The sequence below is a fragment of the Hemicordylus capensis genome, chromosome 1, assembly GCF_027244095.1.
Source record: "Hemicordylus capensis ecotype Gifberg chromosome 1, rHemCap1.1.pri, whole genome shotgun sequence".
NCBI lineage: Eukaryota > Metazoa > Chordata > Lepidosauria > Squamata > Cordylidae > Hemicordylus > Hemicordylus capensis.
The window spans coordinates 338,817,463-338,833,431 of NC_069657.1; the positions used below are offsets into that span (position 1 = coordinate 338,817,463).

A 15,969-nucleotide genomic window follows, 5' to 3' on the forward strand; every position below is an offset into this window, starting at 1 on the left:
GCAGTCAAGCTGCCTTCCTCAGGAACAGGGTCATCCCGCTGCCTCCCTCAGGGCCGGGCCGTCCCACCGCCACCACCCCCCACATCATCTGCTCCCCTCTTTAGCCATCCACCTCCTAGCCACTGCCACCAGTTTTTCACCGCCCACCACCGCCTCCTCTGCTTGTCTCCTCACTGCCACCATTGTTCTTCCTACTGGAACTTTTGTGTGCTCTCACAAGAGTTCCACCTCACTGCACTGTTAATGGACGATTCCAAAATCCGGAAAAGTCCAAAATCCAGAACACTGCTGGTCCCAAGCAGTCTGGATAAGTGATACTTGATCTGTAGTGATTTTTTAAAAACAGTATAGACTGCTAAGCCAAACATTTTGTTGTGTTTCTGCCCAGAGAAGTGGGGGGCAGGCAAGTCTCGGCTGAATTAGCTTTACTTTCTCCTTTTGCTTCTTCCTCCTCTCCTGCTCTAGTGAGTTGGATTTTTCAATGTGCAATAAATTATTTGGACATGAAAAGTAGCTAGTCCTCTCACAATGATTTATGGAATTTTTAAATTGGGGGAGGGATTTTCTGGATACTTGTTGAGCAAGGAGAGGGTGGTGAAGAACTCTTTCAATCCATTCAAATACTTGGAAGCCTGCAAAAGACAACTATGGCAGGAAAATCTATAATTTTAGCTTAATGAGAAAGAAGATTTTCCAAAAGGTTTACACTGTTTCACAACAACACAAGAAATCCCTTTTTAAGAAAAATCTATACACTGTCCCCACACTGTAAATGCCATTATGGGTGAGGAAGAAGCACTGCTAAGGATGTCATTAATGTTGCATATAAAACAGTATGGCCGTACACATGACCATGAAAGAGTGGTGAGGGCAGCCTGGGGATTGGGGGAGGCAGTGGGGAGGGGCTTACCGTCCCTCTAGATGATCAATGATGTCCAGCATGCTGTTGGATGTCCACACAATCCATGCTGCTGACGGGAGTCTGGGAAAAATGAGTCCCAAACTCCAAGAATCCCCAAATCCACCACACAAGCAGCGCGATGCATTGGAGGATCCCCCTGTGAGCTGGGTGCTCTAGGCGCCCGTGTGCTCAGGCTATGTGCAGCCCAAGCATTCACAAAACCCTGGAACTGACATCAACGGTGCGCTCACACCCTTTAACCCAGATAAAAGCCTGGATCAAAAACCTGGACTACCAGGGGAGGCAGCACTGGAATTGGCCTTGATCCCGGAGCTTCACAGAAGCAGCTGCCCGTGTGAAAAGCCTCAGTATGTGACAATTACAGTATGAAAACGTATACTGAGCTACAATCTTATGAACACTTAGAACTAACCCCAGTGGAAAACAATAGAACTTGCACTGGATTGTGCTGTCAGTTTACTAAATTTCTGATTATACAAAGCTTTTTGTATTTCTTAGAACACTGATAGGCAATATTTCATCCTGAACCTCACTTCTAATTAAGATCAACAGAAGCGGTTCATCTGTGGTTACCACTGGCTCGTCTGGTGGTGACTCAGTGGTGAGCCTTTTCTGTCGAATGCTGTAGAACGTACTCCCAATTCATAGAGCTGCACTATCACTGATAGAGCCCTTTTAGTTGATTTTAAATTTTTAATGTATTTGCTTTAACTATTGATTTTAATGTTGGACCAGCTACTGGGCAGCAATGTCCAGAGGAGGAAAGCCCCTCCCTAGACATCTTCTGAGGCTTGGGAAGAAGAGGAGAGGAATCGGAGTGGCTAGCACCAACTGATGCCCAGGAGGATTGACACTTGCAACCCTTGCAACAGTCATGATTTTACAGATTCTTCAGCAGCGGCCCACATGTTCTGCAGCCATAAGAGGGCAGGAAAAGGGCTGTGTTCTTGCAAGGAGGCTGCACAGTAGCTGCAGAGAAGACTTCTTCTGTAGCTGAGCATGCGGGAGTGGGGTTGACTTTTACTGCTCTTCCTTCCCTCCAAAACTCCTTTTGGCTTTCAGAAATATGTCCCTAACTGAAAACCAAGAGAAAGGGCAGGTCTTCATCCCTCCAACTACAGCTGCAGAACTTGTGGGCCTGTCATTTTTTGCCGGTAACTACATAAGGCTTCCCTTCTCAGCATTACAACTGAGAGCACAAAACAAAGAACCAGCCTCAAAATAAGTTTTCTTGGCAACTTACCTAGATCACATCATGAATTATGCTGCATCCTAATATTTCCTGAAAAAGAGGCTTTCATAAAGCCTACTCAGGGGTGATGAAATGCAATGAGCAAGTTCAGAGTAAGATTCCCGGTTTGCCTAGTGATATTTTCCTCTCTCATTTGAGAAGCAGCTTCAGGTAGAAACTTCAGAGAGGAAAACAGCAAGGTGATTTAAAGAAACCACATGAAAACAATGCCATCAACATGACTGATTTTTGACTGTATGTGAGATTAGGGGGGGAAAGAGCACCAACAAGCAAAAGTCAAACACAGCTGTAAATCTGAACCATAAAATCCAACCCCTTCCCAATGACAGGGTTCACAGCTCCACAGCTAACTGAAGACTTGTGCTACCTTCTGCAGTACAACATTATCTTGAAGGAACATGATGAAGTGAATCCTAAGTGGAGCAGTTGGTATGGCGAAGCACTCATTTGATCACTTATTCAGCTAACCAGTCCAGTGCACAATGAAGCAAACTACATGTTTTGGTCAATTCAGGATGTAGTGGTTGGCAAAAGTGAGGCCCATTTAAATGAAATATTCCAGCACTTTGGAATTCTGAACTATATACAAAACTTATATACCACATCAGTTATGACAGATGCACATTATTTCTATTTTGAAATATTAAGAATTGCAGGTGGCCCAATCCTTTCCTGACCATTACTTCTGTACATAACCTTTGAAACATGCTGAGCTCTGCATAATGATGATGTATTTTCAACTACAAAATAGTTTGTACTTTCTACCCAAGGATAAACTATCTTGTTAGCAGAGGAGTTGTGTCAGAGATGAAATGATCAAGTAACTTATTGGCTCTGTGGCTAGCTGCGGTAAGGATTCATTATGCCATCAGTGAAGATGAACTGGCCTTTTAATTGCTCCATTGGCTCTCTCTCTTTAAAATCTCTAAGGAAAGAGACTGTGCAATATTCTGTTAAAAATCTTTTTACACAATTTGGAAGTGTTTCACAATATTAAGCTTAACCAGATCCACTACTTATGAGTTCCATTCTCATCTTATTTCAGTGACCTTAATTTCTTTAAGAAGGCTAACCATGTTTCCCTACTTCCTGTGTTTAAACTTACATTTTCTAAGTTAAACATACTAAGTTTTGCCTTTTCTTGTTGTATTGCCATGTGCATACCATTTTTCTCCCCTCTTCATGAGCCTTTCCTGTTTCATTGCAAACTCTGGCCAAAATCAAAGTAATTCCATCTTGTGTCTTTCATGAGATATAACAGCAGCTTAACTTGCTTGATTAGTTTGCTTTGTGATGATTATTATGGCCCAGTTCACGTTATTTTTCAGAACATGTACAATTTACTGCACAGATCTGCAGACACAGTGATCCACACATTAAGCTGGTTCAGACAATCATCAGCATCAGGATAAGAGGTAGGCCACCCTGGCTCGCATAATTGTGTGAACTCACAAAAATCTCTCCAGCCCAGGTTACTCAAAAGAGTATAACCCAGCTTTCCTACTCTGCTCTTAACCAAGGTAGGAGAAGAGGAGAGCTATCCTAACTTGGTTTTCCAATTGCATGAACCCACCCACCTCTTCTACCCAGCAGGCCCTTGCCTTGCATGGAAACAATAGAGAGCTGTGGCTACAGGGGTTCCCATCCACGGACGTGTCACTCTGTAAGGCACACTTTATGATCCTGTAGCTGGAGCAGTTTAGCAGCACTGGGTCTGCCTTCTGCTGCCTTGCGGCCAAAGGGCAGTTGCTGACATCATGAGGCTTTCCAGTCTGCTGACAGCACAAAACATGCTGGGAAGGCCTGCTAGGCCTTAGAGGACTTTCCATGTGTGTAGCTCTCAATTTTGACAGTGGCTGCCATGCCTGGCTTAATCGTATTTCCCCTGGGTTTGCTGACTCAAACAGAGGTTCTGATCATGCACTGCTACTGGGGTAGGAGTTCTTTAACCCTTCAAATCGCAAATATGTAAACATGCCTGTTATGTTTAACACACATAAATAATACACCTTCTATTTATACCATTTGAGGGGGCCTGTAGCCAGGTTCACTTTGTAAATGAACATGTGTACAGTCATCCACACAGGTATGTGTGGATGAATACATTCATCCTGTATTCGGATGAATAAAAATATCTGAAAAGGGCTTATAATTATGCATTTCAGCAGTACTATAGTCTGGTCACCTGTTTAAGCAAAATTATAATCAAACTTATTCTAAGACGGACAACAGTGATCTACCAAAAGAGATTTCTGAGGAAAGTTAGTGAATAATATTACATGGGGACAATATATTAGATAACTGATGTGGCACTGGAAAAACAGTAATTTTCCAGCATTCCTGGCCTCTGAAAAGATGTCCCTGAGGACTGTGCAATGCTTAGGGACATATTTTTGGGTGGGGAGGTCACAGAGAGTTTCAGAGGAAAAACTGCTCTTACCCCCCATGCGAACAAGCACCCATACTGATTTTCTCTGGAATGCAGCAAATGTGCATGTGCTTGCTTTACTGCACATGTACTTCATAAATCAGCATATTAGCCAACATCATTAACGTTTATTTTTTTGGGGTGCAGTAGAAAGGAAAAACATGAAACACTCTTGAAGATCAGCGTTTCATTAACATATATAACTCAGAGCTTAAATTTTTCTAAAGTCTACAGGGCTGGCCTCAAAGTGAGGCAAACTGAGATGATCACTTCAAGAGTTAGCCTAGTGGAGAGAGAGCAGCAACCACTGCTGCTTCCCTGCTCAGCTGCCTGTCACAGGCTCTACAGTATGTGGTAAAATACAGCACCTAACCCCCACCCGCCCTAGACTGGTGATGCATCCAGCCAAAAGGTACAAAGAGTCATTGTGCCTCCTCTGCAGGATTTGAAAAATAGGAAGCGGACAGAGCATTAGAGAATGTGAGGAGACAATCTAGCCCACCATGTTCCTCACCTTTTCCACTTAATACCCCTCTTCCTTTTCAAATCCAATGAAGAAAAAATGAGATGAAGGGGAAGCAATTCTGTGTGCCTGCTAGTATCACAGTGGCTGATAGCGCGATAGGCAGGTTTGGCTTTTTTAAAGCCAAACTTTGGGTTACGGCCCATTTGACCCACGAGTATACCCCTTAGGTTCTGGCAACCTAGGATACTACTATCACACACTGAGTAGTGTGATACAGCAGATCACACTACTGGATAAATGGGCATTTGTCACTACATGTGAAGTCCCTAACAATCATGGACTATCCTTGAATGAAATATTACAGGTGTCCCTTGCCTATTGCGGGTTTCCCAATCACAGATTTGAGTATGGGCAATTGGGAAACTGTCACCACCCTTGCCAACTGCGACCTGAGTATTCACTGTTGGTGCCTTTTTTCAAAAATTTGGGCAGTTTGGGGGAGGAATTTCAAGGGGTGTGCCTTTTTTCAAAAATTTGGGCAGTTTGGGGGAGGAATTTCAAGGGGTGGGAAGTCATTTCTGGGTCGGGGGGGGGGTTTTGTTCTATTTTTTCCTTAATTTTAAGGTACTTTCCCGATCGCAATTCCCCTAACCCTGTTTCCCATTACTCTCAATGTCTCGCCTACTGCGAATTCGCCAACTGCGAGGGTTTCCAGGAACAGAACCCTCGCAGTTGACAAGGGAAGACTGTACTTTATTTCCCAAGTAACAGCTAAGTACTATTAAATAAAGTTTAAGGCTTCAAACCTATGAACACTTGCCTGGGAGTTAATCTCATGGAACAATGCTCTGCAGTCTGAGTGAACATGTTTAGGACTAAACTGAAGCTCTCATCCACTAGGGGGAGAAACCTGAGGACTATTCTTTTACTAGGTCATCATCATATAATCCGTAATTTCTCAGTGGTTCAAACCATCTCCTCTCAGCTTTCTTTAAAAGCAACAATAAGTCTTTTGTGATAAGCATCTCTACTCACCTTCCACACTATCAGAACAGGAGGTTCCGATGCCAGTGTCCCCGCTGTCAGAAGCTATGCTGTGTCTTCTGACATGAGTACTTCTACCGCTCGATGGACCGGTTGTGGCTTGCCACAATGAATCAGTTCCAGGTAACCATCCCGACGAGGAATATTCTGGGCCTGCAGAGGGGGGGAAAGTGTCTTTTTTCAAAGTTTGCCTAATACAGTTCAACAATAAATTTGGTTATAAAGAAATATTCAAGGCTCTTCCATCATGCCCAGTATTCTCTCCCACTTAGTTTTGCTTGACATCCAGGTATTACCATACTTTGAACTTTTCCCCCTTAACGGACCTATTCCTGGTCTGTGGACCATAATCAAATAATATTCTAACAGCCCAATGAATACCTACAATACCTTTGTTGAGTACCTTTGCTGCTGTGCAACACCCAGAGTTGTTTGGATAGGGCGTTATAGGAAATAAATAAATACATACATACAATGTTTCTGTGTTTTACAGAATTCAAAATTTAGCTCTCTAGGAAAGGGATCCTAAAACTGTATGAAGTTACTATTCTGTCACCTGAACACGTGACTTAGCTTTTGGCTGGAACTCCTAAAAGTTAATGGTAGTCAATCTGGCTTCTATCAACTCTTAACCTAGAGCACCAACCAAAAAATAATCTTCAGTTTTCATAGTATAAGGAGACAGATCCAGCTAGGTATTATGGGCAACATCCTCACAAGCCATGTGCCAAGAAGAAACATCCCCACTGTGGAGAGCTACTGGAGCTCCGCCGTGCTTATCTTTCCCTCCACTGGAAGTACTCTGCCCCACTCAAAAATACATCCCTGAAGGCTGCACAACTTTCAGGGAAATATTTTCAGGTGGTGTAGGGCACTTCCTTGGATCAGTGGAGCTTCAAATGCAGGGGCAATTCTTCTAGCTGCACAGGGGCACAATTAGTGAGGATGTCTGCCATTTTTTTTAAGGGTGGAAACAAACAGCCTTTTTGTTGTTTTTGCTATCCCAATGGCCCTGGGTACAACTCAAGTCTTGCACCTAGTCTTGCACCTAGCAGAAGCCAATCTAATTAAGGCTGCATAAAACCTCCTGTACACCATCATACAACTGTCATAGCCTCAGCCCTTGCTGCTGCCCCTCCCCCCGCTACTGCCACTTTGTTTTCCTTTTGAGTATGGCACACTCAATGGTTTGCTTAATGCAGTACAAAACTTTTGCTGGGCCTAAAAAGGATATATTCTACTTCAGATTTGTTTTTCTAATGTACCAACATAGCTAAGATTTTTGTATGTTTCTCACAAGTCACATAGTGAGCATCTATCAAACACACACACACACACACCCCACACACACAGAATAAACCACAAACTATTTTATGCAAACACCAAACAAAAACAACAAAACTAACAAATATAGTTCAGCCTGGTCATGATGAATTTCACAACACTGCTGTTAACTTCCTCAATACCACTGCCCTTTAAAATGTTTCAGCAGTCACATGACACAAGGAAACCCTCTACCATGGCCAGATGCTGCACAAAAAGCTTTAACAGGGGTCAAGGGGGGCAGGCAGGTTCTATGAGCTATGGTAAAGTTTAGTAGAGGCCAGACATATTTCAGCCTCCAAAAAGTGTCATACACATAGACCTCAAAAAGATTCAGCTTAAAGAAAAAGAAACAAGAATTGCCATAAAGCTATCAGCTCATAGGGAATACTGCATAAAAGTTGCATGTGTGTACATGTACATTTGTTTTTCAATGCAATTTATTCAATTAAATAGACAAAGGGGAAGATGTCACTCTTTAAATTCATCTAATAAAGCTGCATAGGCACTTATACTTTTTGATCTGCTCATCCAGCCAGAATCCACTGAGGTGCCCCACTTTCTATCCTCTTATGCCGCAGCTGCCTATTGTTTCTTTCATCTCAATTTGTGGCAGTAATGGAAGAACAAATAGCTGTATTTTCCCCCACTCAACCTGCCTCTCTTCATGCACAGAGCCAGTCAACTCTGTTGATGCAAATACACCCCTTAGATATAGTGGTGTGCTTTTTTAATAACATTACAAATAACACACAGTGCAGCAGAACAAATCTGACCCACCTCCAGGCCCACTGTATTAATGCATGACTACAATCCTAGCATGTCCAAACATTTAAAGAACTACAGAACAGGTTTCACCACTGTACATGTAGCAATCCTATATCTCCTCCTCCATCTTCTAAGGATCTGCAATGAAAAATTTCAATGCATGTAGAAGTAACTGTGATGAACCAAGCATACTATGGGCAGATGATGCACAAGTGTGTTGTCAGGATGCCTACATTATCCTGCTGTTCCTTCTTCAAGCTTGTCAATCAGAACAGACTGCCAAGCTTATTACCCAGTCTGTGGGGAGGGAGAGGAGGGAAAGCAACACACACTGATGGCAGGAAACACTGGAGCAAATCCTGCTACCTGTGCCAAGGCCAGAATCCCTATTCCCACAAGAAGCCATGTCTTAAAGCCACATAATTCCATGTAATTAAGTATCCCCAAGGTTTTTTAGGATGTGTGTGTGTGTTTTTAAGTACTGTGTCCATTTTTCCTCAGCAATGTGAACTAAAAAGTTCACATTGCTGTGAAATTAGCAAACTAATATTCACTGAGGCAGACAGATTCAGCACATTGCCTTTTCCACTATAGAAACTCACTAAATGCTGCAGCCAGAGGAAACTATTTTGAGAATAGCAAGCAAGGTGAGGGCTCGCCTCTCCTTCAGGTCACATCCATCCATTACCTGCAAGGCGGACACACACAACCAGGAGAATAAGTGAGCAAAAAAAGCAAGGAGTCCACCCCCACACACCGGGCCCCATGAAGTGGCAGCATTGCTGGGGGAAAGCTGCGAGTTCCCCCCACATAAAGCAGAGGGCATTCTGGCTCCCAATTTTGGGGACTGGCTTCTACAGCCAAAGCAAATTTGTCGGGGCCTGCAATATAGTTTATGTATTTCTATTACAGATGAGGCCAGGTCGAGATGGCATTCACACAGGTGCTAACTGCTGATCTGAGTGGCCTTTTATTCCTATTTTATATCTACTAATTATTCAATGTCTGCAACTGGCTCAGAGTCAATACTCTGATTTATAAATTTATTTATTTTATGACTCTACCACCAACTAAAGAACATGGACATTTACCTTCCACTGCATGGGGAACACTGATCTGCCCATTAACAATTTTTGTGTGGGGGGGAAAGGGTAGTTTATATGACAAGGAAAAGAGGGCAAACTAAAACAGAAAGGAGCACTGGATAAAAGCACCATCTAGTGTTGATACCAACCAGCATCTGTCTACAAAACCAGGCAAGGCTGTAGGTAAGAGACCACATTTGGGGACATTCTGAACAAACCAATACTTTGGGTTAAAATGGACAATATGGCAAATGCAAATCGTGCAACAATGAGATGCAAGGCCCATTTGTCAGAATGAAGCAACATTAAGTAATTGGATTGTTCCTCCATAAAAAGAAGGCAGTTCCATTTGCACAGCGGGGAGCAATTTTCACCAACCCCGAACTTTTCTCAGCAAGGTGCCATATGCCACACACTTTTCAAAGGTTGCCCAACTCTCAGGAGTACATTTTGAAGAATGTTGAAGGATAGGATAAGGTCACCCCCCTCCAAGTGCTTGCTATTTATTTATTTATTTATTACATTTTATATCCCGCTCTTCCACCAGGGAGCCCAGAGCGGTGTACTACATACTTAAGTTTCTCTTCACAACAACCCTGTGAAGTAGGTTAGGCTGAGAGAGAAGTGACTGGCCCAGAGTCACCCAGCAAGTATCATGTCTGAATGGGGATTTGAACTCTGGTCTCCCTGGTCCTAGTCCAGCACTCTAACCACTACACCATGCTGGTGTAGACTTCGGATATAACCAAATATGTTTTCATGGCTATAATAACCAATCAGTATGCATTTAGGAGATATCTAGAGAATACATGAAAAATTCCAATTTAATTATTTTCTTCTTCGAGGTTTAAATTATGGTTGGAATAGTCTACAGGACTGGGGCCATAGCATCTGCTTTGCATACAGAAGCTCCCATGTTCAATCCCTGGAATTTTCACCTAGAGGTGGAAAAGACTCCTGTCTGAAACCCTGGAGAGCCATTGCCAGTCAATACTGAGCTAGATGGACATTGGTCTGATTTGGTTTAAGGCAGCTTCCTATGTTCTTGTATTCCTAGCCTTAATTTAAAGCAAACCACCCTGCTTTATTGTGGCCACACACAAAAACGTTAACTAGTCTCCATATGTATGAACAGTACAGTCAGCAGCAACATACCCAGACTTCCACATTTAAGACCATCTTTGATGTGGCAAGTGAACTATTGCCCTCTGGAGAGAGTGTGAGAGAGTCCAGACTTCCTCCAACTCGGGAGCTAGAGAGGTGGGGTAGGGGATCACCCCCACATTGCATGGCAATCTAAACTCTGCTCCATCATTTTAGAGAGGCTGGGTGTGGTTTGGCCACTGCATTGCCATGGTGCACAAAACACAGTGGCCATACAGGGCCAAACCAGCAAGCTCTGCATCTCCCTTTCCAGAATACCTCCACCAAGCAGCAGTTGGTTAGAAGTCGTGCTGTTTAGAAGTCCAGTCTGCTGTTAAACATCAAAGTTCTCAATGAATATGAAAGAAGTCCATTGTTTTCTTTGTCTTTTTTTCTTTTCTGTGCTTTGAGAATTTTTACTGAAAAGCAATATATAAGTAGCAGCAGCAGCTTCATGTATGTATGTATGTATGTATGTGTATATATGTATGTATCATCACCGCCTTAAGCTGGATAGGGCCAACAATGAGGCAAGTCTTACAAAGTTTATTGTATTTTTAAACACTGACTGGTCTTGTATGTGAGGGTTCCTAATCTTGTCTTATCTTGAACAGGCATATATTCAAGCAGGACTGTCCTCAGAGAGCTCTGGTGGAGTGGGGGGCTTGGGGCAAATTGAGAATCACCCAGGGACTTTTTTGTATGGGGCGGTATAAAAATGTAAGAAAAAATAAATAAAATAAATGAGGCTTGGCTGTTTGACCACACCTGCCAACCAGTGCAGGCGACAACAGCTGGCCAAAAAGGTGGAACACTATTTTGAGCATTTTTTTCTAGAACACTGTTGCCCTGTGTTCTTTTATCCTACCAGTAATTGAAACAATAAGCAGCAGTTCCATCACCAGTAGGAATTTCAGTAATGCAACTTTCCTGAAAACACTTAGGTGGGCTGGTGGCACAAATAGCTTCAAGTGCAGATCTCTTGTATAGGTACTGCATAGGAACTTCCCATGTTCCAAAGAACAATGATTTAGTGCTAATCTGGAAAAGCCATAAGCATCCTGAGAGATGTCAGGCAATCCTATCCCAGGACTTCCTTACAGCTAGCCACACAGACAGAATGCACAGCCCACGCTGGTCCTGCTATACCCTATCATATCCCTGGACAGGCAAGTAGGATGCCAGCTCTAACTAGAGTCTCCATACATTTTGACTTATCTACACAAGTTTCTTTGTATGCTTTAAAATGAAGCAGGAATCCACAATGAATATTTACACTTGAATTTGTCAATGCACCAGATCAGTAACATTTGTAATGGCATCATCAGGGACTAGGTTATTAGGAGAATCCACGGTAGGCCTGGGCAAACCTCCATCTCCAAATACCTAAAGCCAAATACTTTGCACCACCCTCCTGGAATTACAATATGGATTCCACAATTTTGAAAATAATCAAACATCTTGCTTGCTCAAATGCAAGACCCATTACAAGAGTTGTAGAAATGAATAAAGTTAAGATTCTGCACCCGCAAAGTACTTACGATGCATCTATGTTTAAGACCTATTCACAATTTACATTTTCTACTAAAGATACAAATATTTTAAAAAAGAGAGATACATGTCATTCTCAGTGATATTTTCCCGACTGCCTCTACCAGATATTTTTCTAAGAAAAGTAGCAATTTAAAAACAAGTGGCAAGCTCAAAAAGTAAAGTGAAAACTGGCTCTTATTCCCATTTGAGGCCGATGTAAAATTTAAGACAGCTGATTGCTTAACTATGTGGTTAAGCAACTGGCAATGGACTGCAGGATTGCGTATTCCACCCCTACGACTCCCTCCTTTCTCAAGTATGAATTTGGTGCACTGGATCTAACCAGCAATAACCATTACACTGGCACAGTCAATACTCCCTCTCAAACAGAAATTGAAACCAGTTTCAGACCTCCAAGTTAATTGAGAGCATGATTAACTGTAACCACAGTCAACATAAATTCACACCCAGCATCGGAAACTCACAATCCGGAAGTCCACTCCCAGCTGCCTAACTATAGTGCAACAACTGCCAGTGTTATAGGTTTATAGATCACATCAAATAAGATTGCCCATTAAGGACCCTTTTATGATTAGACAATCTTATTGGAAGCTTGTATTATGGCCATTTTACCTGCACCACAAAATACAGCATGAGAAAACACAATTTGGACAAAGCTATGTACGTGAACAGCTTTAACATCTGTCAAATACATACAGCTCTGGCATCACATATACTCTATGACCCAACATAAGGATTAGGCAATGTAATTTTTTCCCAAATCCTATACAAGAGAGACCAAATTCAGAGGACAGACAATAAGCAGTAGATTGACTTGAAGAAAATAGTTCTTTTTATGTTCAGTTGCCTAGATTTATTGCCAATTAGGGATGTACACAGAACCATTCAGCACTCCATTCTAGGAGCACCGAACTGGTTCCGTCAACCAGCATTCGAGCCGGCTCAGAGGGTGCGGGGTAGGTGGGTCTTCCTTTAAGGGGCAGGGGAGGTGCTGCCTACCTGCCAGTCCCCGCCCTGTCACTTTCCCCCTGCCGACGCTCTCACATAAAAGCAGGCGTGCAGGGCTTCATCGTGCCTCTCTGCAGCCCCGGTCAGCATTGCAACAGAAATGGCCGATGAACAGCACGCACATCAGCCATTTTCATTGCAACGCTGACTGAGGTTGCAGGGAGGCACTCTGAAGCCCCACGTGCCTGCTTTTTGCAAGCGTGCCAGCGGTGGGGCGAGGGCTGGCCGGTAGACAGCACCTCCCCTGCCCCTTAAAGAACCACCCACACACCCTACTGGGAGTGCACAGAACTGGTTCTGTGCACATCCCTATTGTCGATTTAAGCAACAACTACATTATAGGTAGTTTAAAATGTACCACCTTAATTCTTTATGTCTGTACTGACTAGCTCACACCTTAACACTGCACTTGCGCAAGCTGTTGCACAAAGTCTGAAGAGTACATGCCAGTTTAGTGCTGCACTAGTACAAACATGTTTGCACTTGCAAAAGAAGGTGCACAATCTGTGGCACACATCATACGTTTTGCAGGTAACTTCTGTGCAAGAGCGCAATTTTGAGCATCCCCGTGATTTCATGTAGTTATGCATTCTTGCACTAGAACAACTTTGTTCATTCCGCAAGCACAATGTTTGTCAGAATGTCGGCCACTGTCTCTTATGATGCCATTCTACATTCAAAGTAATAATTTCCTAACATTTGGTGAAACAACCCATAGCAATGTCCAAAACAAACACTCCCATATATAAGAAGCGCAGAAACGAAATGGCACATTACACATTGTACATGATACGCAGTGTAACATAGCATATGAACAAGAACAGAAAGAGCACTGCTCAAAGAGAACAAACGAATAAGTAAGAACATGTGTATGTTGTCTTGCAGCCCACGCACTCAGCCACCCCCACTGGCCCACAAAGCAAGTAAGTCTTATGGCACTCAATATAAACCCAAAAGGTGTGTAATTCTAAATACTACAATCCATTTTAAAACCATTTCCTCATAACCTTGCTTCCTACAAAGCTACTGTGAGTTCAGGGAATCAGGTAGAATTCTGTGTGTGCACATGCAAGAACAGGAAAGGGAGAAACAAACACAACAGTTACTCTTTGATCTTTTCACCTAGCATTTGCAGCAAACCACCATCATTTATGCAGGGCACATAAATAACAAACAACTTTGTTAGCCCATAACAAATTGTTCTCTGGGCAACTCATAGCTCAACATTAAAAGCATCCAATAAAAAATACATAATGCACACATCAAATCACAACACAAAACAAGAATACAAAACAATTTTAAAACTTTTTAACGCATGAATATGGCACACAAATTTACAGCCCCAAAGGGCTTGCAACATAATTGGAGAAGCACAGCAAGACAGCCTATAAACAATGTGCTTTAACTTGCATTTTAATCTGAATACATTTGTATACAAATACAAATGTCAAACATAGCAACTTGCGAATATCCAATGCCTTTATATGCCTCTTTAGCTTTTTATAATTTTCAGTTTTAATTTGAACCTAACAACTGTGGTTTTTAATCTGGCTTTTAAAAATTTAGTTAATTTTATTATTTTTATTGTATCTGTGTCCATCTTATTGTTATGAGCTGCCCCAAGCAGTAGTGCACTGGAGGGGTGGAGTATAAATATTTTAAATAAATAATGAAGAAATATTGATCTCATTTTAATCAGGAACTTTGGAAATCTGCATGGCTACAATCATACCACAGTGCAAGGAATATGCAACTGCTACTGAAAGTGACACAGCGGGGAAATGCTTGACAAACAAGCAGAAGGTTGCCGGTTCAAATCCCCACGGTACTATATCGGGCAGCAGCGATACAGGAAGATGCTGAAAGGCATCAGCTCATACTGCGTGGGAGGAGACAATGGTAAACGCCTCCTGTATTCTACCAAAAAAAAAACCACAGGGCTCTGTGGGTGCCAGGAGTCAAAACTGACTTGATGGCATACTTTACTTTACTGAAATCTATCATCTTGTATGCAATCGGGTGGGGGGGCACTCTTCATTTTACTATGCAAGTTTCTAATCTACATATTGCCACAGTGTAGGTGCGCATGTGTGCATGAGCACTAAGCTATTGGCAGGTTTTGCGTTAATAAACAGTCTTCATAATAATTCTGGTAATCAAGAATAGACTCCTTTTTGCTAAGTGAAACTAGCCACCATTCCTCATGGTAAAAATCCATGTTTATGTGCTTTCCAACCTAATTGCCTCCTTTCATATTTCCATGGTTCTCAGCACTGTGCTTCTTTCACAAGCTTTCACAGATACATACATACATACACACACCAAATTCTGAATTCCCTCTCCAAAACTTTGTGAAATTATGCAAATCATTTAAATTAGGAGAATGTTAGTTTATATGCTGTTTCACTCACAGAATGCATGTTTTATTATTCCAAAATGGAGGGGAGAGCAAAATTCTACAGTCCTGCATATTAAGTATTTCTCTGGCTATCAGCCTCTACACAAAGGCTGCTAATACATAGCAGAAACAGAAATCTGAGCTACAGATGTTTCTTATTTCTACTTTGGCACACAAATGCAGTGCATTAGCTCATGCCTGCCATGCTGGCTCACCTCCCCATCTTCCTAACCAATGCACTCTTCACCCTATGGTAACCATGTCTTTTTTGCACTCTGTTTAAACCAAATTATTGCAAGCAAGAAGGTTTCTCTTAAAATTTCAGGGAATAGTAGCTTAATTTGCTTTATTCCGAGTTGTTTTCAGATCAGATGTTAAAATGGTTCAGCACAGATTGTGTTTTTACAGTAGGTGTTTATAACCCAAATACAGGCCTCTCAGTTATGTGGCAACTGCTGAAAACCATTAGAGAGAGAAAGAGAGAGAAAGAGAATGAATGTAACAGCTGAGCCTGCTCTACACAATTAACAGACTGTAGAGCATAATACCAAGACTGGCAACACACAGCATTGCACAAT

The 15,969-nt window shown here is 42.3% G+C and overlaps 1 protein-coding gene across 3 annotated transcripts in view; it reads right to left on the bottom strand.

The window, feature by feature from the left end:
- Positions 1 to 15,969, bottom strand: part of CEP85L (centrosomal protein 85 like) — a 163,152-nt gene that overhangs the window by 122,888 nt on the left and 24,295 nt on the right. For all 3 annotated transcript variants that reach the window (XM_053281068.1, XM_053281153.1, XM_053281247.1), the window contains exon 2: positions 6,104 to 6,265. In XM_053281068.1, the coding sequence (XP_053137043.1) occupies positions 6,104 to 6,265 (162 nt within the window). The remainder of the gene's footprint in view (positions 1 to 6,103; positions 6,266 to 15,969) is intronic.